At 36.7% G+C, this 25,334-nt stretch overlaps 2 protein-coding genes across 2 annotated transcripts; both read right to left on the bottom strand.

Annotated features, from left to right (window-relative positions):
- Window positions 1-18,803: 18,803 nt before the first annotated feature.
- LOC141601272 (putative mitochondrial protein AtMg00860) lies at window positions 18,804-19,427 on the bottom strand. The gene has a single exon (XM_074421539.1). The coding sequence runs from the start codon at window positions 19,425-19,427 to the stop codon at window positions 18,804-18,806; it is 624 nt and encodes a 207-aa protein (XP_074277640.1).
- A 66-nt stretch (window positions 19,428-19,493) lies between these two features.
- Window positions 19,494-21,669, bottom strand: LOC141601271 (uncharacterized). Its single transcript, XM_074421538.1, has 3 exons — window positions 21,379-21,669; window positions 20,453-21,265; window positions 19,494-20,369 (listed from the first exon to the last, which is right to left on the bottom strand). The coding sequence occupies exons 1-3, from the start codon at window positions 21,667-21,669 to the stop codon at window positions 19,494-19,496; spliced, it is 1,980 nt and encodes a 659-aa protein (XP_074277639.1).
- Window positions 21,670-25,334: the final 3,665 nt, after the last annotated feature.

Genomic DNA, 25,334 nt, shown 5'->3' with positions numbered 1-25,334 from the left:
TACTTTAAAAATACCAAATGACCTTGGAAAATTCTGAAAATTTGCAGTAATTTAATTTGGATATTAAGCTGGGACTGAGCCAAGTTTCATGAATTTTGAAGGTGCCTAAGTATTTTTAATATTAATAGAAACAGTCTGAAATCCTGAGATTCAGACAGACTGGCTCAACTGAGAATGTGATTTGTTTGAGTGATTCAAGGATATAGCTAAGACCCTAAATTTCAACAGATAATTCACAGGAAATTTAAGATTATAACTTAACAAATTTCAGACTCAAATCCACAGATTGACACAGGATTAAAGCTGAACTTTGCTCAACACAATTAAAAAGAACCACAGATGGACACAGGTTCAATTTAATGATGCCAAACTGACTTTGATCAATTAACCATAGAGTTCACAGGTTAATTATCAGACCAGGTTTCCAAACTACAGTTTAACACAAGTTTGAAAGAAATGAGAGAAGTCTCAAGGCTATTTTTTCATTCAAAAACAATCTGCCTCAAACAGATGAGACACAGGTCCTTATATAGGCCTTGTCTTTGCATTACAATTCGTAAAGCTAGCATATAATGGTCCAGAATTAATCTACGATGAATACAAACAACATAAATTATCTTACAAGCTGGTAAATAAAGTGAACAAGTGAAAACAAAAGCAATTGGGGTAAAACAGACTGAAATAAAGCATGGTTGCAGGCTGTCACTGTCAGTTGTCCTCTTGTGCAAAATTTCTGTTTATTTGGTGGCTAGCTAAAGTCAAGGCTTCTTGTTGCTGCCTATGGCAGGCTTTGTGGAAAAAGTTGCAGCAACTCTTTTCAAGGAGCCTCAACAATGCCTCACTAAATAAGGAAATGTTGCTTTATGCTTTAACTATAACATGTGACTGCCGTGCTTTCCTGTTGCTGGAATTTCTGCTGAATTACATTGCATTTTAGGATGACTGGTAGGATGCTTAGGGACCTTGCTTGGACTTTCAGTTGAGGCCTGCTCCATCTGGCCATATAGGCAGCTGATAACTGGACCTGGTGAATCTCTTGGTTGGGTGAGCTGGGGGTGGTTCAAGGGGTGTTACTGGGACTTGGACTGTGGCCAGGTCAGGATTGGGAGCCCCTGATTCAGCTCCTGCTGCAGCCTCCCCTTATTGAAAAGGGCTTGACCTCAAGCCTGGTCCCCCTTCATCATCAGACTCACCATAGTAAGGACTCAGGTCTCCTATATTGAATGTGCCATGTACCCCATACTCACCAGGAAGGTCTATCTTGTAAGCATTTGGGCCAATTTTCTCAATGACCTCAAAAGAACCCTCTGCTCTAGGCATCATCTTGTTCTTTCTCTTAGCAGGGAACCTCTCCTTCCTTAAGTGGATCCATACAAGATCTCCTGGCATGAATTCTTTCTTCTACTTATGTAATACTCCGTATTTATGAGTCTTTGGGTACTCTATCGAGTAGGCCTTACTCTGTCAAGTAAGGGTAAGTTGCGTTTTAAAATAGTTTCTGACCTGTTGGGTACTCGATCGAGTAACTAGCATACTCGATCGAGTAAGGGGGTACTCGATCGAGTGCCTTAGATACTCGATCGAGTAGCCGGTTTACGGGGAGTTTTTCTCGGGTTTTGTTAATTATGCGATTAAGGTATATAACCTTTTTCCGTCATCATTCTAAACACTTTTTCAAAACCTAATTTACTGTCAAAGAGAGAAAGGAAGTACGTTCATCATCTTAATCGCATTGTTAGCAAATCCCGGAGTTTGGAAGGTCGGTTTTCATCGTTTGTTATACCGTTGAGATCCTTGCGTCTAGGGTAAGATCTATGTACCCTTTTTATTGTCTTTCCTTTAAGTTGGTTAAACCCTAATATGGGATTTGGGGGTTTTTGAGTAGTTTGTGATTTGGTAGCGTTTGTATGTTGTATGATAGAAGGAGGTTTTGTTAAAGAAGCTTTTTGATACAATTTGTAGAGAGACCGTCGATAGTTGTGCTATCCGGTAGGATTTCCTACTCGAGTATTAGTCCCATAATGGGATGATTGTTGATGTGTTGAGATTGATTGTTTGATATAGTAATTGTATTGTGACGGCTGTGATTGTGATTGTGATTGATTGTTCTCTGGTTCTCGAGATGTGTTCTCGGCTGAGTGGGGTCACTTGCGGGAGTGGCTTCACACCCTAGTTTCGCCCTTCGTGGAACCCGCCACGGAAGGGGATGTGCACATTAATGGACAGGGTTATCGCTCGGTATGATGAGCGGGGCTTAGGTGGGAACGGCTGCGGTCCCCCACTGGCAGGGCTGGTCTAGTGGACAGTCGGTGATTGAGATTGTTGGGATTGATGTGATTGTGTGTGTGTGTGACGGTTAAGCTGTCTGTTTATCTTATTGTTGATATATTGAGTTGTGTGATTAGTACTAACCCCGTTTAAATGTTTTAAAAACTGTGGTGATCCATTCGGGGGTGGTGAGCAGTTATTGAGCAGGTATGATATGACGCGTATGGGATAGCTGGGATGAGTCACCACGTGGCAGTTAGAAGTCTTCCGCTGTGTCAGACGATGTTTTATAGCTTTGGTAGTTTTAGCAGTAGACCGTCTGAGTATCTTGTATTTCTTTTTATCATTTTGGAATTGCTATGTAATCACTTTAAACTTTATTTACTTTTAAAGTTGTTTCGTTATTGTCTTATGAATATCATGCCTCGGGTAACCGAGATGGTGGCATCCTTATACCTGAGTGGTCCTGGTAAGGCACTTGGAGTGTGGGGGTGTTACAAATGGTATCAGAGCGACGATCCTGAAACCTGTAACCAATGAATTTCATGAATATAGGGAGTCAATTAAAATGAACCCGGGGTAAAGGTTGTAGGAGCTAATGCAAAGGCTTGGGAGACATCCTAAAGTCGCGAACTCGCCCTACAATTTTGAACCGGTCACCATGGGATATGAGTCGGGATCGCTATGTGTTTATTTTGTGAATTGTGTACCTATATGGTGATGTGTGGCATGAATCGGTGGATGTATGTATGTGGAGAATAGGGAATGTGTAGAAAAGATGGTGATGATGTGATTTCGTAAGCTATTGATTGAAAGCATGATAGTTGGTTTACAATGTTGTTTTGGAATTGTAGGAAAAGTATAAGAGAATGATGAATGATGTGGTAGAAAAAGGAAGTAGTTCATATGTGATAATATGTGATGAATGATGATGTTGCAGGATGGATGATTCATAATGTGGCATAATAATAACATGTGCATAGGAATGTTGTGTCGTATACGTATATTTGGTTTGCATAAGGTTGCATGATAAGTTTATGTACTTGTCCACTATTGTTCATGTGTATATGTGGTAAGAAGTGTGTAGCTGTAATGAATGAATTGGTTGGAAGAGATTAAGTAAATAATTGCATAAAAATATGAAATTCATGTGTGGAACATGTTTATGTGGGTAATGGATTTTAATAATATGGCAATGTTTGTAACATGTGAATAGGGGATTTTATGTTGTATATTATGTTATTGTGTACGTAAAGTTATAAAATAAAAGCATGTGGTAAATCGTGATTGACAAGTTAAATAATCTATGTGCATGATTAATGTTGTTGCTTGGCTTTTGAAAATAGTAACATATGATTATGAATACTGGTTTTATGAGTTTTGGAGTGGTTTTGTTTGCTTGGTTGTTGTTTAAGTTGTTTGGAAGTAAAATCAAGTAGTTGTGTTTTTCGATTATAAAGAGGTTGTCTTTAAACTGTTATAACTTGAGATGCATAAATGATTTTGATGTGATTCCAATTGGAGGTGATAGCTTGTCCTTTTACGATTCTAACGATAGGTCACACGCCCAAAACGACCAAGTAATGAGTGAGTTATGACTGTTTTACGAAAACTGGTCAGTGCTGAGAATTGGGGTACTCGATCGAGTAGCCTTGGTACTCGATCGAGTAAGGGGGAACTCGATCGAGTACGTTAGTTACTCGATCGAGTAGCCCTGGTGACTTGTTTTATGTGCTTCTGATCTTCACCTACTCGATCGAGTAAGTCCCTTACTCGATCGAGTGGCGGTACTGCAGACTCGATCTAGTGACCCTGTTTTGGGTCATATGCTTATCTTTTGACATTCGTTGCATATTATGTTTAATTCAAAGTTGTTATTTTACTTCTTTATGCATTGTTTTACATGTAAGTTGGTCTTGATACGTAAGTTACCCAATCTTATGGGGTGGTGAGTGGCACCTTATGGTGAGTATGAGTTTGGTGGGAGGAGATGAGCTATATGTGGTTGTGCTGAGAAGTGGAAAAAGAAAAAGAATATTGATGAGCTGATTGAGGCATGGTGCAACTTTTGGTGAGACGTGGTGAGTGATTTATTCGCGAAATTGAGTGATGTAAAAGTAAGTGAAAGTGGGTAAGGGATGATGTGGGTCTAAGGAACGTGAGAATGAATTGAAAGGAAGGTTTGGATAGTGGGAACTTGAGATGTATAAAGAATTATGGAGTGAGATGGTTAGGAGTCGTGTGGGTCATGAATATATGTAGTGAAAGTTCGTTTTAAAGGGGTTGAGAAGAGTGGTATATAGTGAACTTTATGGAGACATGTTGCGAGGTGGATTTGTAGACAGTGAGTGAGTTTGGGAGATTTGGTTTATTAAGAGGTGAAACTACGTGTGATTTCTTTGGGCATTTAATGGCATGAAATGAAGTTGTTTAAATAGTGAACGTTGATTTTATGGATAGGTTAGTGACAAGTGTGAGCGATAGCATAATAAGAGAAGATCCATGGTAAGAAAGAGTGAGATGATATCGACATGAAATAATGGGATTTGAGCTTTGGCGGAATGAGAAGGTAACCGGAGCACTAAAGAATTAGATAGAAGTAATAAGGAGTTGAGCTATTAAATGGTATTGTCGAATGTGAAGAGAAAAGAAGAGTAAAAAGTAAGCTAAGGAAAATTTTCACCGGAGTTATGTGATATAAAGGTAAGGAATCATCGAAATGTGTGATATTATCATGAGGATGTTAGTTAATGGTTATATGGGAGCTTCAGGACAACGTGATTAATAATGAGTTTCGAGGAATTAAGGGAGTAAGAGTTGGTGGAGTATTTACACGATATGAGATTTTTGGTGGAAAGTTAGATGACGATACAATTAAGATAGTATTGGGAATAATGTTGAGGTAATTTTGTTGATGAGTTTGATGTTCTTTATTTGGGGATGTTAACCAAAGATAGGAGAAAAACCGTGTTGTTTTGATATGAGTGTAAGAGGTTTGATATACGAGCAGTGGTGGTATTGTGGTGTTGTCACTAGTGGTTAAGGGTGATGATAGATAAGAAAGACAGCAGTCCTAGACAAGTTGATTTTACAAAGGCCGGATTGATTTGTATGGTTGTAAGGGAGTATAAGATGTGGTTATATAAGGCGAGCGCTAGTGGTTGAATATTAATGGTATGGCATGAGGTGATGGTTATGCGAATGGGAAAATATGTTATGAGGGGCATATGAGTTAAGCTCGGGCGACATGTAACCTTTATCGAGTGGTAACTTACATGATCAGGATTGACTAGTTGGATGTGATTATGGGTCTATGATGTGTATAAATGTTTGTGTGAGGTTCTGACCTCACGAGAAGCGGTATGGTGTGATAGTTATAAAGATGTTATATGAATGTTTGTGATATATGTAGGGTACGACAATCTGATGGAATGAGGCTAAAAAGGTAATAATTTGATTGATTTGGCATGGCTAGTTATAATTTTATGTGTATTGATAACACATGCGTATTCCGTGAAATGGTAGAGATGATGTTCATGAGGTGATTATCTGTTTATCCATATAATATGTTGCGTTGTGATTTAATAAAGTGGATTTGAGTAAGTTTTTCTTGTCTGAGAAGTTATGCTGAGTCAGTGTTTATGGGTTTGAGTAAGTTGTGATGTCTATCGGTGCGGTTGTGGTGACTCGGGTGGTGATCCGGGCACGGTACTTCGTGTTGTGATGCGGGTATTTTCGATCTTTGCGGTGCGGTTGTTGGTGACGGTGTTGTGATGCCGTCACCGGTTGTGGTGGAGTAGGCGGGATGATTATGATATGAGTTTTCGAAAGTGCATACCAGTTATACATAGATTGTTGTTTTGTTGCTGTTGTTCTTTGTGAGTTTTGGTTGAACATGTTTGTTGATGTTTCTTACCAGTTTCAACTTGAGTGTGAGGGTAGAGTATGATATGGGAGAAAGTTGTGTATGTTTTGTTGTTGTGATGGTATAGTGATTTTCTGTTGATAGGGCACAGTTGTAAGAGGTTGTACAGAACATTTGACCTTGTTGTAGATGAGACATCGGTGCACATAGTCATGGCAAGTGATTCGTAGAACATGTGTGGTAATAATCTGAAAGCTGCATGTGGTTTTAATCTTTCGTTGGGCCAGTGAGGGAAGGGTGTTTGGATTTAGTGTCTAGTTAAGTCATGTATGAGTTTTGCAGTGAGGAAAGAAAAGAACTTGAGGATCTTGTGTGAGTGTACGTAACACGTGTGGATCGTGAGTTATGCTTTTGGCGATAGAAGTTTTATATAGTCTATATAGAGAGGTATGTCATGTTGCGGTAATGTGGAAGAGTTAGAGTATTGGTTATGCTAAGGGTTTTGCGGTATTAGTTAGATGGAGTGCAGAGTGAATTGAAGTATGAGAACTGTTTAAGTAAGAAAGCCTTGGAAATAGGAACGGTTATAGAAATGAGGTTATAGGCGGTTATCTTTGACATGTGGTGGTGATGAGGATGATGAGGAGGATTTAACTAAGGATTTAGTATTAGTGAGTTACGAGGACGTAACATTTGTCTTAAGAGGAGTAGGATGCGATAAAAGTGAGTTTCATAATTGTGCATGTTGTAAAATAATTGGAAGTAGAGTATTAGCATAGCGTAAAGGAGGGATTTGTTTTGTGGTTGATGTTGTTAAAAGGGCATGGCCGTGCTTGTAGTAGTGTGATGTTTAGGAGTTCGAGAGTTTTGATAGTGCCATGATGATGTTTATGAGTGTAAGTAAACTTCGAGGACGAAGTTCCTTTTAAGGGTGGTAGAATGTAACATTCCGTTTGATGTTAGGGGTATTTTGATATTGGATTGGCTCTGGATGATGTATTACGGAGCTAGTTGGTAGTGTATGGAGTTAGTGTTGAGAGAGATATAATGGAGTCGATACGATATCGTGAGCCATGTTGTGGAGGTAGGAATAGTTAGTGGAGTTGGTGTTACGAGTTCATGTTTGGGTTGGAATTTTGTTTTGAGTTCTTAGTCACGTTGTTGTGTCTTGATCGAGTTAGTATGTTTGTTTTTGAGTATGGGTTGAACTTCGGGGACGAAGTTCTTTTTAAGGAGGGAAGACTGTAATACTCCGTATTTATGAGTCTTTGGGTACTCTATCGAGTAGGCCTTACTCTGTCAAGTAAGGGTAAGTTGCGTTTTAAAATAGTTTCTGACCAGTTGGGTACTCGATCGAGTAACTAGGATACTCGATCGAGTAAGGGGGTACTCGATCGAGTACCTTAGATACTCGATCGAGTAGCCGGTTTACGGGGAGTTTTTCTCGGGTTTTGTTAATTTTGCGATTAAGGTATATAACCTTTTTCCGTCATCATTCTAAACACTTTTTCAAAACCTAATTTACTGTCAAAGAGAGAAAGCAAGTACGTTCATCATCTTAATCGCATTGTTAGCAAATCCCGGAGTTTGGAAGGTCGGTTTTCATCGTTTGTTATACCGTTGAGATCCTTGCGTCTAGGGTAAGATCTATGTACCCTTTTTATTGTCTTTCCTTTAAGTTGGTTAAACCCTAATATGGGATTTAGGGGTTTTTGAGTAGTTTGTGATTTGGTAGCGTTTGTATGTTGTATGATAGGAGGAGGTTTTGTAGAAGAAGCTTTTTGATACAGCTGTAGATACCATCTGATAGTTGTGCTATCCAGGTAGGATTTCCTACTCAGTATTAGTCCCATAATGGGATGATTGTTGATGTGTTGAGATTGATTGTTTGATATAGTAATTGTATTGTGACGGCTGTGATTGTGATTGTGATTGATTGTTCTCTGGTTCTCGAGATGCGTTCTCGACTGAGTGGGGTCACTTGCGGGAGTAGCTTCACGCCCTAGTTTTGCCCTTTGTGGAACCCGCTACGGAAGGGGATGTGCACATTAATGGACAGGGTTATCGCTCGGTATGATGAGCGGAGCTTAGGTGGGAACGGCTGCGGTCCCCCACCGGCAGGGCTGGTCCAGTGGACAGTCGGTGATTGAGATTGTTGGGATTGGTGTGATTGTGTGTGTGTGTGTGACGGTTAAGCTGTCTGTTTATCTTATTGTTGATATATTGAGTTGCGTGATTAGTACTGACCCCGTTTAAATGTTTTAAAAACTGTGGTGATCCATTCGGGGGTGGTGAGCAGTTATTGAGCAGGTATGATATGACGCGTATGGGATAGCTGGGATGAGTCATCATGTTGCAGTTAGAAGTCTTCCGCTGTGTCAGACGATGTTTTATAGCTTTGGTAGTTTTAGCAGTAGACCGTCTGAGTATCTTGTATTTCTTTTTATCAGTTTGGAATTGCTATGTAATCACTTTAAACTTTATTTACTTTTAAAGTTGTTTCGTTATTGTCTTATGAATATCATGCCTCGGGTAACCGAGATGGTGGCATCCTTATACCTGAGTGGTCCTGGTAAGGCACTTGGAGTGTGGGGGTGTTACAGCTTAGGACTCTTGGCCTGTTTCTTATACCTGTCATTGGCCCTTTCAATTTGTTTCTTGACAGTTTCATGGAGCTTCAGCATCTGTTCCACCCTCTTCTTAGCATCATAGTTCATTTCTTCCTTAGGTACACTTGAAAGTTCTAAGGGCATCAGAGGATTGATCCCATAAACCACTTCAAATGGACTGTGACCAGTTGCAGATGCAGAAGCCCTGTTGAAAGCAAACTCAGTTTGTGGCAGTTTTAAATCCCAGTCCTTCAAAGACTTGCTAACAATGCATCTTAATATTCTTCCCAAGGTTTTGTTAGTGACCTCAGTCTGTCAATATGTCTGTGGGTGGTGTGATGTACTGAACAACAACCTGGTATGGAGTAACTTCCACAAGGTCTTCCAGAAATAACTCATGAACTTGACATCCCTGTCTGAGACTATGGTCTTAGGGACCCCATGTAACTTGACAATATTAGTGAAATAAAGCTCAGCAACACTCACAACATCCTCAGTTTTCTTACAGGCTATGAAATGAGTCATTTTGCTGAACCTGTCAACTACAACCATCACTGAGTCATTCCCCCTTGAGGTCCTTGGTAAGGCTATGATAAAATACATGCTCACATCCTCCCAGGGTTTGTTTGGTACTGGCAATGGGGTGTAAGGGCCTCCTTGGAAGGAGCTCTTAGCCTGCTGGCAGATGGAGCATTTCCTGAGTGTCACCTGGACATCTCCCATCATTTCGGGGCCAATAGAATCGCTCTGTAAGATATCCAGAGTCTTTTGGACCCCAAAATGACCTCCTAAACCACTGGAGTGGACTTCCTTGATCAGTAGTTCCCTGTATGAACCCCTTGGAACACATAGCTTGTTCCCATGGAACAGGAATCCCTTCTGTAGCAGGAATTTAGTTCCCTGAACCTTAGTTCCTTCTGTTTGAGCTAACCAATCCTCATAGAAATCAGGATCATCTTTGTACATCTCTTTCATGAAATCAAACCCAAGAACTTTCTGTTCCATGACTGTCAACAATGAATATCTCCTAGACAGTGCATCAGCAACAATGTTTTGCTTTCCCTCCTTGTACTTGCTTGAGAATGTGAAGGATTGTAAGAACTCAACCCACTTAGCATGCCTGTGATTCGGCTTGTGTTGGCCATTGATGTATTTTAAAACTTCATGATCTAAAGGCAGCACAAAAGGCTTTGGCTTAAGATAATGACTCCAATGCATAAGAGCTCTGACAATTGCATAGTGTTGGGAAATGTGTCCTCAACAATAGTGCGATTACATGATTTAAATATCATTATCAAATCTCATTTTAAAGAATACAATTGGGAAGTAATATTGTTGTCAAACCGGTCAACATATATCGGTAATGATTGGTCGACTAGAGTTTGACATTACTGTCGTGTGACGGTGGTGATCAGTTGACCCCCTAGGTCATACCTAAAGGGCAATACACTTAATTGATTATTTAATTAATCGTATAACGTTACGAGTTGATTAAATTACTTGAAAATTGACGGGCGATTTTGGAAGTAAAATTTACGTATCAAATTGAAATGTGATTAAATGAGATACGGTCCAAGTAATTGAATTGTATCATTACTTGGATGAAATAATTGTTTAATGTAACAATTGAATTGAATGAATTATTATAAATACAAACTGTTGTGATTTATAAAGTGGTAAAATATTTTGGTACGAGTAATTGTGAAATTACTAAGTCAATTTTTGTATGTGACGTATTTTTGATAATACGTTGATTTTTAATATGTTAAAAATTACATAACAATATATGTGACATGTGACATGTAACATATAGACAATTGACAAAAAAAAAAAAAAAAAAAAAAAAAAAAAAAAAAAAAAAAAAAAATAATATGGACACCATGTTATGTAAAGTGCCGAAAATAAGAGGGGAATGGACTTAATATTGTGTTTATATTTTAAATAAGAAAACATAATGATTGTAAAGTTATCTAGCCATGCAAGCCTATGAACATTGTTAAGAACAACAATTTCATGCATTGGCTCTTTCCTTCCTCCACTCCCACCGGTTTTGGGAAGTAAAAACACTTGAGTTTGTTTTCTTATTTTTGCCTAATATTCACTAAGAGGTAGTGGATGCTCCTTCATTCTTTTACTCATCAAAATATAAGATGTCTAGAGAGACAAAACTCACTCTTCTTCTTCTCTCCCATATGCCGAAATTATTAAGTGTATATAATAATTTTGGGTCATTTTTCTACTAGATTAATATTATACTAGTATTCATAATATTAATTAGATTATGTGTTAAGCCTTGGGTATAAAGCTTAGGGAGAGATCTTATACTTAGATCTTGTTCATCCATTTGGAAAGCTCAAGAACAAAAGAGAAGGAGATCTCTTTTGTGCCCATAAAACCGAATCATCCATTGTAAGAATATGATTTCTTCTCTATTTTATTATATTGTTTGCATGCATAAAATCCGTATTTAATTTTATGACAAATTAATTTTAACATATATGAGTATGTTAGTATGTATATAGATCTACATTTCCTTCAATTGGTATCAGAGCCACGGTTGTTTGCATGCAAATTGGTTAAAAGTTTTTCCGAGTTATATGAATAACAAAATAAAACTTGTAAAATTTGTGTTATTATGATATATCACGAAATAATTACATGCATGTTAATATTTCTGGTCCTAAAGTGTTTTAGGATATTTTGGTTAATTTTTCGGATTTTTATTGTTCATAATTTACAATAATGACATTTAAATGTGATTTTATGAGTAAAAATGTCATTTTTGGTCGAAAATTAGCTATACTTCGAATTTTAAGTTGGTTTTTGGATATGTTGTTACATATATTATTTTGAGATAACCTGTAAATTTTCATAATTTTTGCACTTGTTATGCTCGAAAAATGAATTTTTCATTTTTAAATTCGGATTTAAGAGAAAAATAGGTTAATATGAGTTAAATTTCGAATCTGGTCATAGAAAATTTATATGTTGTCACATGCAATTTTACAAGATGTGTGTAAAATAATTGGCTATAAAGAAGTCTTTTAGCATGATTTATGAATTTTTGAAGAAAAATGGCATAAATAGTGACATTATTAATGAAAATTAATAAAATATAATCTATGACTTAGGAAAAACGTCTAATGTTGCATTTTATTATATTTTTCAGATCTAAAATTGAAAAGTTAACGAAAATAATTTTTCCATGTTTTTATGATTATTTTATTAAATATCGATAAACCGCAACATTGTTTTTCCGGAAAATTTTCGAAATTTTTAACCTAAGATTTTGAACATTATGAGTGTCATGGAATTTTTCCAGAATGTTCATGAATTTAAATTTCAAATTTTGAATTTATTTGGAATTTTTGGATTTATTTGAAGTTTAATAGCTTAATTTTGTATTTTTGGCCCATTTATGAACAATTTTGTAAATAAAAGTTAATTATGGTCAAATTATTAGTGAAGACTATTTTTTGAGTCCTAAGAGGTTAGGGTAATTAACTTATGCATAAATATGAGTTTATGTATTTTTGTGATTATAAAACGTTGAAATCACGCAAATCCGTAAAAACCGAGTAATATATGATATTGGCTAATTAAAGGCGATTTAGCATAAAATTGAGCATGTTCATACATATTATAATGCTGCATTTTACTTTATGATTGTCATAATTTTAATTTATGTAATTTTGAATTATGTAATTTTTATTAGTATGGCCTTAGATTTTAATTGGTATTTCCGAAATGTATGGGAATATCGATTCGGTTGTAATTTTTATTGTGATCTCGTATCACCGTTTTGTAATTTAATAAATTTATTTTATTTTAGTTACAAATGTATAATAGGAAATTATGTAATTTATTATGTAATTTTATTCATTAGGAGTTCCAAAAGACGGATTTCTTCAAGAATGGCGATACATAAAGACGGTGTTACCTCGAGATGTGTGCCACAATCGAAGTTCAAGGGACCAATGGAGTTGGTTTCCGAATATGTAATAGATTAATAGTTTTTCTTTTTTTTTTAGGAAAGGCCATACTAGGATTTATTTTTTCCTTTATGCTTGCATTTTATTTTATGTCACATGCATCGCTAAATCGCCATAACTAAACATGCATTGTCTTTTATCGAGTTTATCGACCGTGTCAATTAGAATTATCGTAGTTCACCGCTTTAGTTCACTTAAAACGTGATAGATAATAAATTGACATGACCTCTCGCTAAAACTATCAATTGAGACATAGCCTTACCAAATAGTAGAAACCATGAAAACCTATTTCATGAGGGAGTGCACTCGGCCACACCGGGGTACAAACCTTGTTACGTAGGGGAAGTGGGTGATAAATGTTAATCCACCGAATTCATGTTGATGAGGGATGTATCGGCCCCACCGTGCCCAAGTTAATGTGGGTTTGGATCATGGACACATTTATTCGAAATTTGGTTTGAACTCAACAAAAGTATTTGATAAGGGATGTATCGGCCCCACCGTGCCCTTGTCAATGTGTTTTGGGCTAAAGATAAATGTTAATGTAATTTTATCGACCAAGAGTTCTAAAAGTAGAATCGATTAAAGAGTTAATCCACCGAGTTATATTGATAAGGGATGTATCGGCCCCACCGTGCCCAAGTTAATATGAATTTGGATCTTGGAATCATTTATCATAGTTGGGTAGAGGTCACTATGTAAATGCTATACTTGTTTACAAGTATTAATAAAACGATAAATGTTAAGTTTTCCACTATTCCGTTATCATATTGTTCTATTTCTTTACCACAATTCATATACGATATCGTTTCGTTTTTTGATTCAAATCTCCTTTAAAATATCGTAACTAAAGACAAATATGAGTTTTCTTCTAAAGACCTCAAATTAACCATTGTTAAGGATCTCTTGTAAAGAGTATAGATTAAAGTTATTCATTATCAAACAGGTTTTTGATTCTTGACTAACACATCTACTTACAATGGATTGTTTTTCATATACTTAATTGAATTAAGTACCTTGAAGCGACAAATTATTTTGGTAATTAGTTTTGTCAAGAATTCGTAATTGACCAAAATAACGCAACCACCTCAATGAAAGTTTTTAAGACTAAAACGAACAAATGAAGAGTGTTCTTCATGAATTCAATTTTGCTTCTCAAAGCAAAGACTCATTGAAATGAGTGGGAACATTCTCTTAAACCGTTAAGATGAGAACGAGGTTCAAGAAGTAAAGATAATAATGGAATTGATACAAGGTAATGTTAAAGGTAAAGTTGTTGAGAATAACGATACTAAACCTATCAATCCCAACCGATATAGTTTCCATTGTCTTAAATGTTGGACACGAGAAAGGAAACTACCCCAAATTATTGAAGAATCAACAAGTTAGTTGTGGGACATCTAATGGGACCTTCTTCTTTAAAAGGTGTTTATTTGATTAAACATAAATTTTGCTAGTGCCACTTCGTCAATATTAGAAACCAGTGGAGGTTTTCATCATTGTATTCGACACATAAGATGATTAGAATATGACGACTAGCAACAATAATGTTGAGAGATAGAGTAATTGTGTACTCAATCTAGTTTTTGGATTTAAAGTGGTACTTAATTGTGACTATTAAGTGCATAAACTCTAAATAAGAATATAAACTTGTTAAGATACAAAAGAGGTTTCACTTTTGTGACCCTATACACCACGATTTGATGTATGGCAAGCCCATTATCAAGGTGATTATATTCTAAACCAAACTAGAATGATATATCATGTAGATGATGTAAGATTCAAATTGGTAACCCAAGATTAAACCTTAAATTTTGGAATGATGAACGCAAAGAGTTATCAAGTACTCTTGAAACCATTAGATTGTTAATGGTATATGCGTATCTTGTATTCAAAGCAAGATGTCTCGTGCCTTTTGGTTGAAAAGGAGATCGAGGTTGTATATCATCGATCCAAAATAGGTTGATCATTTTCTTTTACCAACGATTTAAGTTGACGATAATATGTTCACTTAATAAGGTAAATAGAGAAATCTTTGAAGAATTTCAAAGAGTTCAAGGAATCACGATTTAGTCGTGATGGGATTATCAAAGTGGAGACTTTGATATAAGCCAAATGAATTGTGATATAGTATCACAAATTAATCTCTCTTAACACGCATTATGGGATAATGTATGATTGGATAAGAATTCAAACGCTATTTGATAAGGTTTGGACTTCGATCAAGTTACTTTGAGTTACTTGATCCTTTTGGGGATTTTATCATTTTGTCTAGATTATTTTTCCACTAAATCGAATCATATGTGATATGAAAAGGTAAGGGTACCATGTTTGTAAGTTTTCACAAGAAACAAATGCTCAATTTTTCCTCTTAAATAATCACGAGTATGACGGGTTTGCGGCTCGTGAAGCTGTCTTTCTAAAATACAAGTTTATTTTTAGAAGACAGAGTGGGAGAAATTATTCAAGAGCCACAAAGAATGCCACAGAGAATGTTATATCGCAAGAAACTGGTCTTTCTTGGCTACATAAGACGTTTTGTGTAAGACATTGTTTCTTCAAAACCTAGGAGGTTAAATTCGTCACTTGTCAAAAATGATGAATTCATGCTACTTTTAAGAAAGTAAAGAGCTTATAACTTACAAAGAAATTGTTTGATTCAAGTTGATTACTTCTGGAAAGTAATGAACATATGACTTACATAAGAGTGTTTAAGTCACAACTCAATACAAGGCTTAGAGCCATGAAAATCCGAAATAAAAGGGCTTGATTAGTTGCAAAGGGTTTTGCACTAATAAAGAGAGATTTCAAGGTTTGATTGGTTGCAAAGGGTTTTGCACCAATTGAAATGCTTAAGTCTATTTGGATCTTCTTAGGGATTATGTTTCATTATGAGGTCATGAAATACATAGCGAGTGAATCTAAAACCCACTTCTTCAATAGAAGGAATGTATTCAATACATGTCTTGAGTTTAGTAGATTCTTGCAATCCTAAGATAATGTGAAACTTAAGAGAGGGTCTTAAGTAGGACATCAATGAGTTGGAATCAACATTATTGGATCATGTGATAAAACGTTTCTCGATAAGTCAAGAAGTTGTGTTTATACATGGAGTTTAGTGGGAGTTACGGAAATTTTAATTAGTCCGATATGTGGATGACATATTGATCATCAAGAATGATTTAAGACTTTTGGAGTATTATAATACATCTTTAATATCCGGATCTATGAAGATAAATCCACATGATATTAGCGTCAGTAAGAAGTCTTATGTTGATAAGATTCATGACTAGTTCAATTAAATTGAACATATTTGATTGATTTCATTTGCTTCGGCTGCCGGATCAATTAAATGAGTAATGATGTATAACACTTCATATGCTTTGAGTATGATGAATTGTTTTCAAAATCGAATTTAAGTAATCTTTACCAAGTAAGCTATAAAGATTACCCTTAAATGCATGCAGAAGCATTAAGGAAGTAAAGCAAAGTGTTTATGATGCAATCTTGTGTAAGGGTGTTACACAAGTGACAATTGACAATTGAGATTGCGCATGGTTTCCGACAAAACCATAATCAAAACACATTAGGATGGTTAAGATACCATTGTGGTTATGATGGTTAAGATACCATTGTGGTTATGTTAATTAAGAAGTAGATTTTCTAGAATCGTTCTAGGCAATAAAGAACAATGAGAGATTTTTATAACGGAAATTAAGTACACTTGCGATCATGAGATGTGCAAGAAAGATGAGTCCCGCACTTTGTGAAAACAAAGTGGGAGCCATTCTTAGGCTAGAGGGCCTATGTCTTGATTGGATCTCGACACGTACTCGGGAAGTTTTGTAATGCAAATGTATACATTACAAAGGAAAACAAGTATGTAGTGAGGTTGAGTAAGGTACAAGAAATTGATAAAACCTACTAACCAAAACCTTCTCAAAGGCTAAACATGATGAGTCATGCCATTTCAACTGAATTGAAATGAACAACTACATACAAGATCAAATTAGATTATAGATTATGAAATAGTAATCAAGCATTGACTATTCATATGTGATAATCGCATTTGTCGTTCGAGTTTTACTTTAAAACTCTTTTATTATACCTTGTTACATCCAAACGGGTTGTAGAGACAATTGAACCCCGTTAAAGTGAACACGGATTAGCATGGTATTCGCCCATAGTCACTTGTATGAGGTGACGTCTCGAAGTGACTAGAGTGTGATGCGATTGATGGCAAGTTCAAGTGCCATACAGTCATGTGAGATGACTAGTCGATCACATAGGCAGATGTTAGGAACACCTTGTCGGGCCTTATGACCGCTTATAGAGTTCTGCAAATTTATATAGCCTGGTCGTGGCGAGAGCTGCTATAGTATTCTAATGAGTCGATTCTTTTGACTAAAGACTATTCACCTAAGATGGCACGATTTCAGATTAACTTTGATTTGTGTTACTACGACCTTCGTAAATGGGGTCAAATGGGCATATTTTGGGTTATGATGGCTGTGGCTAGTCAAAGGGAATGAGTGCGATAGGAATTGTCCATCCCCTTGTCAGGGTTAAAACAATATCTCAGGGCCACTCGAGGAGTAATGAACTGGAAATGCGTGGCCACGCTCGGAAGGTATCCAGAGTGGATAAATCCGGTCAATCAGTTATTCTCCAGATCGAGGAAACCACTCTCGATATGATCACTTGCAAGTACGACCTGAAAGACACCTTGCATTGAGTGGGAGATAGTAATAGGACAAGAGAATTGGTGACGCACACTTGTCGAGGACAAGTGGGAGATTGTTGGGAAATGTGTCCTCAACAATAGTGCGATTACATGATTTAAATATCATTATCAAATCTCATTTTAAAGAATACAATTGGGAAGTAATATTGTTTCTTGTCAATCGGTCAACATATATCGGTAATGATTGGTCGACTAGAGTTTGACATTATCGTCGTGTGACGGTGGTGATCGTTGACCCCTAGGTCATACCTAAAGGGCAATACACTTAATTGATTATTTAATTAATCGTATAACGTTACGAGTTGATTAAATTACTTGAAAATTGACGGGCGATTTTGGAAGTAAAATTTACGTATCAAATTGAAATGTGATTAAATGAGATACGGTCCAAGTAATTGAATTGTATCATTACTTGGATGAAATAATTGTTTAATGTAACAATTGAATTGAATGAATTATTATAAATACAAACTGTTGTGATTTATAAAGTGGTAAAATATTTTGGTACGAGTAATTGTGAAATTACTAAGTCAATTTTTGTATGTGACGTATTTTTGATAATACGTTGATTTTTAATATGTTAAAAATTACATAACAATATATGTGACATGTGACATGTAACATATAGACAATTGACAAAAAAAAAAAAAAAAAAAAAAAAAAAAAAATAATATGGACACCATGTTATGTAAAGTGCCGAAAATAAGAGGGGAATGGACTTAATATTGTGTTTATATTTTAAATAAGAAAACATAATGATTGTAAAGTTATCTAGCCATGCAAGCCTATGAACATTGTTAAGAACAACAATTTCATGCATTGGCTCTTTCCTTCCTCCACTCCCACCGGTTTTGGGAAGTAAAAACACTTGAGTTTGTTTTCTTATTTTTGCCTAATATTCACTAAGAGGTAGTGGATGCTCCTTCATTCTTTTACTCATCAAAATATAAGATGTCTAGAGAGACAAAACTCACTCTTCTTCTTCTCTCCCATATGCCGAAATTATTAAGTGTATATAATAATTTTGGGTCATTTTTCTACTAGATTAATATTATACTAGTATTCATAATATTAATTAGATTATGTGTTAAGCCTTGGGTATAAAGCTTAGGGAGAGATCTTATACTTAGATCTTGTTCATCCATTTGGAAAGCTCAAGAACAAAAGAGAAGGAGATCTCTTTTGTGCCCATAAAACCGAATCATCCATTGTAAGAATATGATTTCTTCTCTATTTTATTATATTGTTTGCATGCATAAAATCCGTATTTAATTTTATGACAAATTAATTTTAACATATATGAGTATGTTAGTATGTATATAGATCTACATTTCCTTCACATAGAACTTCTTGTCATAAGTGGAGTAGCTCAGTTTAGCTCCACTCAGCTTCTCACTAAAGTAAGCCACTGGCTTCCTTTCCTGAATTAGTACAGCTCCTATGCCAACTCCACTGGCATCACATTCTACCTCAAATAAGCCGTTGAAATCAGGTAGCCTGAGAACAGGTGCCTCACACAACATTCTATTGATCAGGTTGAATGCTTGTTGAGTATTCTCAGTCCATTTGTACTCTCCTTTCTTCATACACTCTGTGATTGGGGCAGCAACAACACTGAAGTTCTTAATAAATCTTCTGTAAAAGGAAGCAAGGCCATGGAAACCCCTTACTTCAGTGATGCTCTTTGGGATTGGCCAAGATTTCATGGCATCAATCTTATCTTGATCCACAGATTTTCCCCTCCCAGAGATGATGTACCCTAAGAACTTGATTTTAGAAGCCAAGAAGGTACATTTCTCTAACTTTCCAAACAGCTTGCTGCCTCTTAGAATCTGGAACACTTTATCAAGATGGCTCAAATGTTCTCCTATGGATTTGTTGTAGATGAGAATATCATCAAAGTATACCACAACAAACCTTCCCAAACAAGGCCTCAACACTTCTGTCATTAATCTCATAAAAGTGCTGGGGGCATTTGATAACCCAGATGGCATAACCAACCACTCATAGAGCCCTTAATTAGTTTTGAAGGCAGTCTTCCACTCATCACCTTCTCTGATACTCACTTGGTGATAACCTTGCCTAAGATCAATTTTAGAAAAGATCTTGGCACCACTTAACTCATCTAGCATGTCATCCAATCTAGGTATAGGGAACCTATACTTGACTGTGATGTTATCGATAGCTCTGCTGTTAATACACATCCTCCAAGTGCCATCCTTCTCAAGTACCAATAGTGCTGGGACAGCACAGGGGCTCAGGGATTCTCTTACAAACCCTTTGTTCATTAGCTTATCAATCTGCTTCTGTAATTCTCTTGTAGCATCAGAATCACACATGTATGAAGGTCTGTTAGAGAGTACGGATCCTGGCACAAGGTCAATCTGGTGCTCAATGCCTCTTAGTGGGGGCAGTCCACTGGGCAATTCAGCAGGGAAGACATCCTGATATTGTTCCAATAATGGTCTAATCTCTGCTGCCAGTTGATGCTTCACATCCTCATGAATCTCTCTGGACAGCAAGATAAAAACAGGTTGCTCTTGCTGCATTTCCTTGACCATTTCTGCTTCAGATAGAAACAAGACTCCATTGAGTCCATCAGTCACACTTGGACTTCCATAGTTCTTCTGATTAGGTGGTAGAGGGGTCAATGTGATCTTCTTGCTACCTTGCTTGAAGGAATAGGTATTGCTCCTTCCCTGGTGGATAGAATTTTTATCAAATTCCCATAGTCTACCCAACAGTAGGTGACAAGCATCCATAGGGACCACATCACACAAGATCTCATCTTTATAAACATTTCCAATTGAAAATGGAACCAGGCATTGTTTATCCACCTTAACTTCTGCTCTCTTATTTAACCATCTGAGCTTGTAAGGGTTGGGGTGCTCCTGGGTGCTGAGATTGAGTTTATTAACCATGGTGACAGATGCCACATTGGTGCAGCTTCCCCATCAATGATCAAATTGCATACCCTTCCCTGAATAGTACATCTACTCCTGAAAATGAGGGATCTCTGATCCTCCTCTAATGGTGCTTGTTGAGAGTGCATTACCCTCCACAAAACAAGACTATGGCCTGTATCAGGGTGAGCCAAGACTTGTTCCTGGTTGGGTTCCTCCTCAAGAGTTGTCTCCTCATTCACTGGCTCCTCCTCATACTCAACTGAACCATCTCTTTCCCACTCTTCTACTTCCATTGTTGTCAATGCTCTCTTGGAAGGACAGTCCTTCCTAAAGTGACCATACCCTTGGCATTGAAAGCATTTAATCTTTTCTTTGGTTAGAGGTGGATTGGACTTAGGGAACATGGGTGCCTTTCCTTTGTCTCCTCCAGTTTGGGACACTGGTTTAGGTGTCTCAGTAATTTTAACACCAGTGTAAGGTCTAAAGACAGGTTTGGGTTTAGGAGTAGTAGGTTTAGATTTCCCCATTTTTTCCACTCTGAGTGCCAAGTTTACAACATCATCATAAGACCAAAGTGGTTGCATTCTAACCTTAGTAGCAATGTTCTTATCAAGCCCTTCTAAGAACCTAGCAATTCTTTGTTCAGGTTTCTCATTTATCTCACATTGTAAGGTTAGTTGTTCAAATTCTCTCAAATAGGTCTTAAGAGGTCTCTCATCCTGACTAAGCTCAGATAACTTAATGAACAGATCTTGGGTGTAATCCTTGGTAACAAATTTATCCAGCATTTTATTTTTAAGCTTAGACCAAGATCTAATGGGTTCTTTCCCTTCCCTTAACCTCTGATGTTTAAGGTTGTCATACCGCAGTGATGCATAACCCTTTAATTTCAACACAGCAACTTTGCAAGCCTTAGCATCATTGTAATTTTTGAATTCAAATATCTTTTCAACATCCCTAATCCATTCTAGCAAGTCATCAGGATTAAGACTACCGAAAAATCAGGAATTTCTACCTTTAGATGTTTGTTTGCTTGCTCAAGAGCCTCCTCTTGTGTTCTGATGCTTTCCTCAGACTCTGACTCATAACCAGGTAGTGGTTGTCCTCTCCCTGCTCCCATAAAGAAGCCTCTGCCTCTGCCTCTTCCTCTTGGAGGTGGTTGTCTCCTGGGATCATGGTTTGGAAACCTCTCCATCACCGCATGAACAGCATTGAGTAGTGTGTCTACATTTCCTGCAAGTGTTTCTATTCTGGTTTCAATACCAGCAAGTCTCTCTTCACTCATGGTTGTTTTTTATGTTTTTAATGTAGGTAGGGATAATGATCTCACAACTTCTCTCAACTCAAGACTAACAAAAAGGTGGAATTGTGTTAAACCTGAGCTCTGATAACCAAAATTGCAGTGTAAACCCTATGGACAGGCAACAATGCAGCTGGGCTTTGCAGGATACTTTAAAAATACCAAATGACCTTGGAAAATTCTGAAAATTTGCAGTAATTTAATTTGGATATTAAGCTGGGACTGAGCCAAGTTTCATGAATTTTGAAGGTGCCTAAGTATTTTTAATATTAATAGAAACAGCCTGAAATCCTGAGATTCAGACAGACTGGCTCAACTGAGAATGTGATTTGTTTGAGTGACTCAACGATATAGCTAAGACCCTAAATTTCCACAGACAATTCACAGGAAATTTAAGATTATAACTTAACAAATTTCAGACTCAAATCCACAGATTGACACAGGATTAAAGCTGAACTTTGCTCAACACAATTAAAAAGAACCACAGATGGACACAGGTTCAATTTAATGATGCCAAACTGACTTTGATCAATTAACCACAGAGTTCACAGGTTAATTATCAGACCAGGTTTCCAAACTACAGTTTAACACAAGTTTGAAAGAAATGAGAGAAGTCTCAAGGCTATTTTTTCATTCAAAAACAATCTGCCTCAAACAGATGAGACACAGGTCCTTATATAGGCCTTGTCTTTGCATTACAATTCGAAACCCTAGCATCCAATGGTCCATAATTAATCTAAGATGAATACAAACAACATAAATTATCTTACAAGCTGGTAAATTAAGTGAACAAGTAAAAACAAAAGCAATTGGGGTAAAACAGATTGAAATAAAGCATGGTTGCAGGCTGTCACTGTCAGTTGTCCTCTTGTGTACAGTTTCTGTTTATTTGGTGGGTATCTGAACTCAAGGCTTCTTGTTGCTTCCTATGACAGGCTTTGTGGAAAAAGTTGCAGCAACTCTTTTCAAGGAGCCTCAACAATGCCTCACTAAATAAGGAAATGTTGCGTTATGCTTTAACTTCAACATGTGACTGCCTTGCTTTCCTATTGCTGGAATTTCTGCTGAATTACATTGCATTTTAGGATGACTGGTAGGATGCTTAGGGACCTTGCTTAGACTTTCAGTTGATAACTGGACCTGGTGAATCTCTTGGTTGGCTCAGCTGGGGGTGGTTCAAGGGGTGTTGCTGGGACTTGGACTGTGGCCAGGTCAGGATTGGGAGCCCCTAATTCAGCTCCTGCTGCAGGGGTACTTGGTACTTTAGACTTTACCGATTTTGATACTTGTGTTAGTTGCATTAAGGGAAAGTAAACTAACAAATCTAAGAAAGGTGCTAAGAGGAGTTCTGACTTATTAGAGATCATACACACGGATATTTGTTGTCCGGACGTGAACGCTAATGATCTGAAATACTTTCTTACCTTTATTAATGACTATTCACGATATGTACCTCTATTTACTTTGTTCCAAAGACGAAGCTTTTGACGCCTTTATATTGTTTAAGGCTGAAGTAGAAAAACAATGTGGTAAGCATATTAAGATTGTGAGATCAGATAGAGGTGGTGAGTACTACGGTAGATATACTGAGGATGGACAAGCACCTGGTCCTTTTGCTAAATTTCTTCAAGAGCATGGGATTGTTGCCCAATACACTATGCCTGGTTCTCCATATCAGAAAGGTGTAGTAGAAAGAACGAATCGGACATTAATTAAAACGGTGCGTAGTATGAGAAGTAATATCAAACTGCCTTCATTTTTGTGGGTTGACGCACTAAAGACGGATGCGTATATATTAAATCGGGTTCCTTCCAAGTCCGTCTCACAGACGCCTTTTGAGTTATTAAAAGGTTGGAAACTGAGTTTGCAACATATACGCGTTTGGGGATTGTAGACACCTCAAAATGTCTACTAGCCTTATGGATACCCGATGATGAGGCTAAAATTTAATGACTAAATGAAAATTGACAATGTTATAATTATTGACTCTTTACGTTTATTTACCGAAAACCCACTTAAAATGGCATAAAAACATTCATAAATATTCCTTTCATTCTTTCCGACTTTAGTTTGACATTCATAACCAAACCTTACTATCAGTTAACCATTTTTATTAATAGGCCCGATTAACTATGAGAAAACTAAACTAGAATGAGCCATATAATTAGTTTGTTAGGAAGCCTATCCCATGTTACATAATTAGCCCACTTTAGGCCAATATATTTGATGGATAAAGGTTGGTGTGATAATCTAGGACTCGGACGAGATTGTGAACAACAAAGTTAAACCAAAATACAAGACAATATATAACGGGAAAAGGGGTAAGTTGGATTCTTTGGTCTTTCCAGCTAAACGTTTCCAAGGGATAGAAATATCAAATGGATTGTGCATGAAGAGATACAATATTAAAAGAAAAGATAAAAAATATATGTCCGCACAAACAACGGACACTATTTTATGATTTGGAAAATATATGCAAAAATTTATATTTGATTAATTCAATTCCCATATCTAACCAAACTCCTACGTACCACAAATCACTATAAATGCCCTTTGTTACCAGCTCATAAGGGGGGCAAAATATGATCAGACGAGATTAGCGAGAGTAGAAAGACACACCAATACGACGCAATATTTATACTCCGTCTCAAATACATTATCCCAACTCTCTGATCAAACCATACATAAATCGCTTCAGTTTCATATAAGCGCATAAGAGCCGTTAATTTACGACAAAGTCGAAATTCATTAATACTCAACATCCAAATAGACCTGAGAGTACTAAAATCAATTAAGTTTTCTCTAGTCTTTCTATTATTTATTTTGTTTATTTCTTTATTTGTCGTATAATTGTATATAAAATAACCTATTTGTCTTTGTATATAATTTGTATCCTTTTTCTTATTCTTTTGCTAAATTTTGTCAAATATATAATATTATAAGTAAATAGTAGAGGCCGTCAGTTTGATGGGCGGTCCCTGTGCCTAACACCTTCCCTGACCGTACCTTTACCTCCGAATCTGCATTCTTCGGTTTAGACCGGAGTGACGGATCAGTCCACATACCAAGGATCAAAATGGGCCTTTTCCGTTAACTTATTTTTGTATGTTTTTTATAAAACATACTGGCGACTCTTATTATCTATTTATTTTCGAGAAGGAGACTTTTTCAGGGATCTCACAGTGGCGACTCTGCTGGGGACTTAATAAGGGGATAAGACTTGAAATTTAATTGTAATAATATTTATTTGACGTTGTTTTCGCCTCTCAGGCACGGCTAACGCATGTTGATTAGGAAAAAAGTATTGATTGCATGCTTATTTTGAATATTGAAGTAAGGTGTTGGTTAAACAAGAAGTCAAGAAGTTTTACTGAATAATTTGTTTGTGTGGACTCTTTGTTTGTCATTAATTTTTCCAATCCCGCACTTATTTCTAATCTGTCTCTCGATTTTGGTATTTGCTCAATTTTGAAAAGAGGTGTAGGCTCCCCGTAAGCCAATATTACGCCATTTAAGCTATCTTAATTCACCCTCGGTAAAGTGCGTTGCATACTTAGAAGGTTCATTCGACCGACTAGGCCTTACACGTATCTTCCACCTCATGACGTCTTTTGGCAACTCACTTGGTCTATATGACTCGGTGAGCACAA

The sequence above is a fragment of the Silene latifolia genome, chromosome 9 (genome assembly GCF_048544455.1).
Source record: "Silene latifolia isolate original U9 population chromosome 9, ASM4854445v1, whole genome shotgun sequence".
Lineage (NCBI taxonomy): Eukaryota > Viridiplantae > Streptophyta > Magnoliopsida > Caryophyllales > Caryophyllaceae > Silene > Silene latifolia.
This window is presented reverse-complemented; position numbering and strand designations above follow the sequence as displayed.

Excerpts from the sequence above, each read along its gene's own strand:
- LOC141601271 (XM_074421538.1), bottom strand. The coding sequence starts at position 21,669 with ATGAGTGAAGAGAGACTTGCTGGTATTGAAACCAGAATAGAAACACTT. Across the intron at positions 21,266-21,378 it reads TAGAAATTCCTGATTTTTCG|GGTTATGCATCACTGCGGTA; the intron begins GTAGTCTTAATC and ends TTGAAATTAAAG. Across the intron at positions 20,370-20,452 it reads GATGTACTATTCAGGGAAGG|GAGCACCCCAACCCTTACAA; the intron begins GTATGCAATTTG and ends CTCAGCACCCAG.
- LOC141601272 (XM_074421539.1), bottom strand. The coding sequence starts at position 19,427 with ATGACAGAAGTGTTGAGGCCTTGTTTGGGAAGGTTTGTTGTGGTATAC.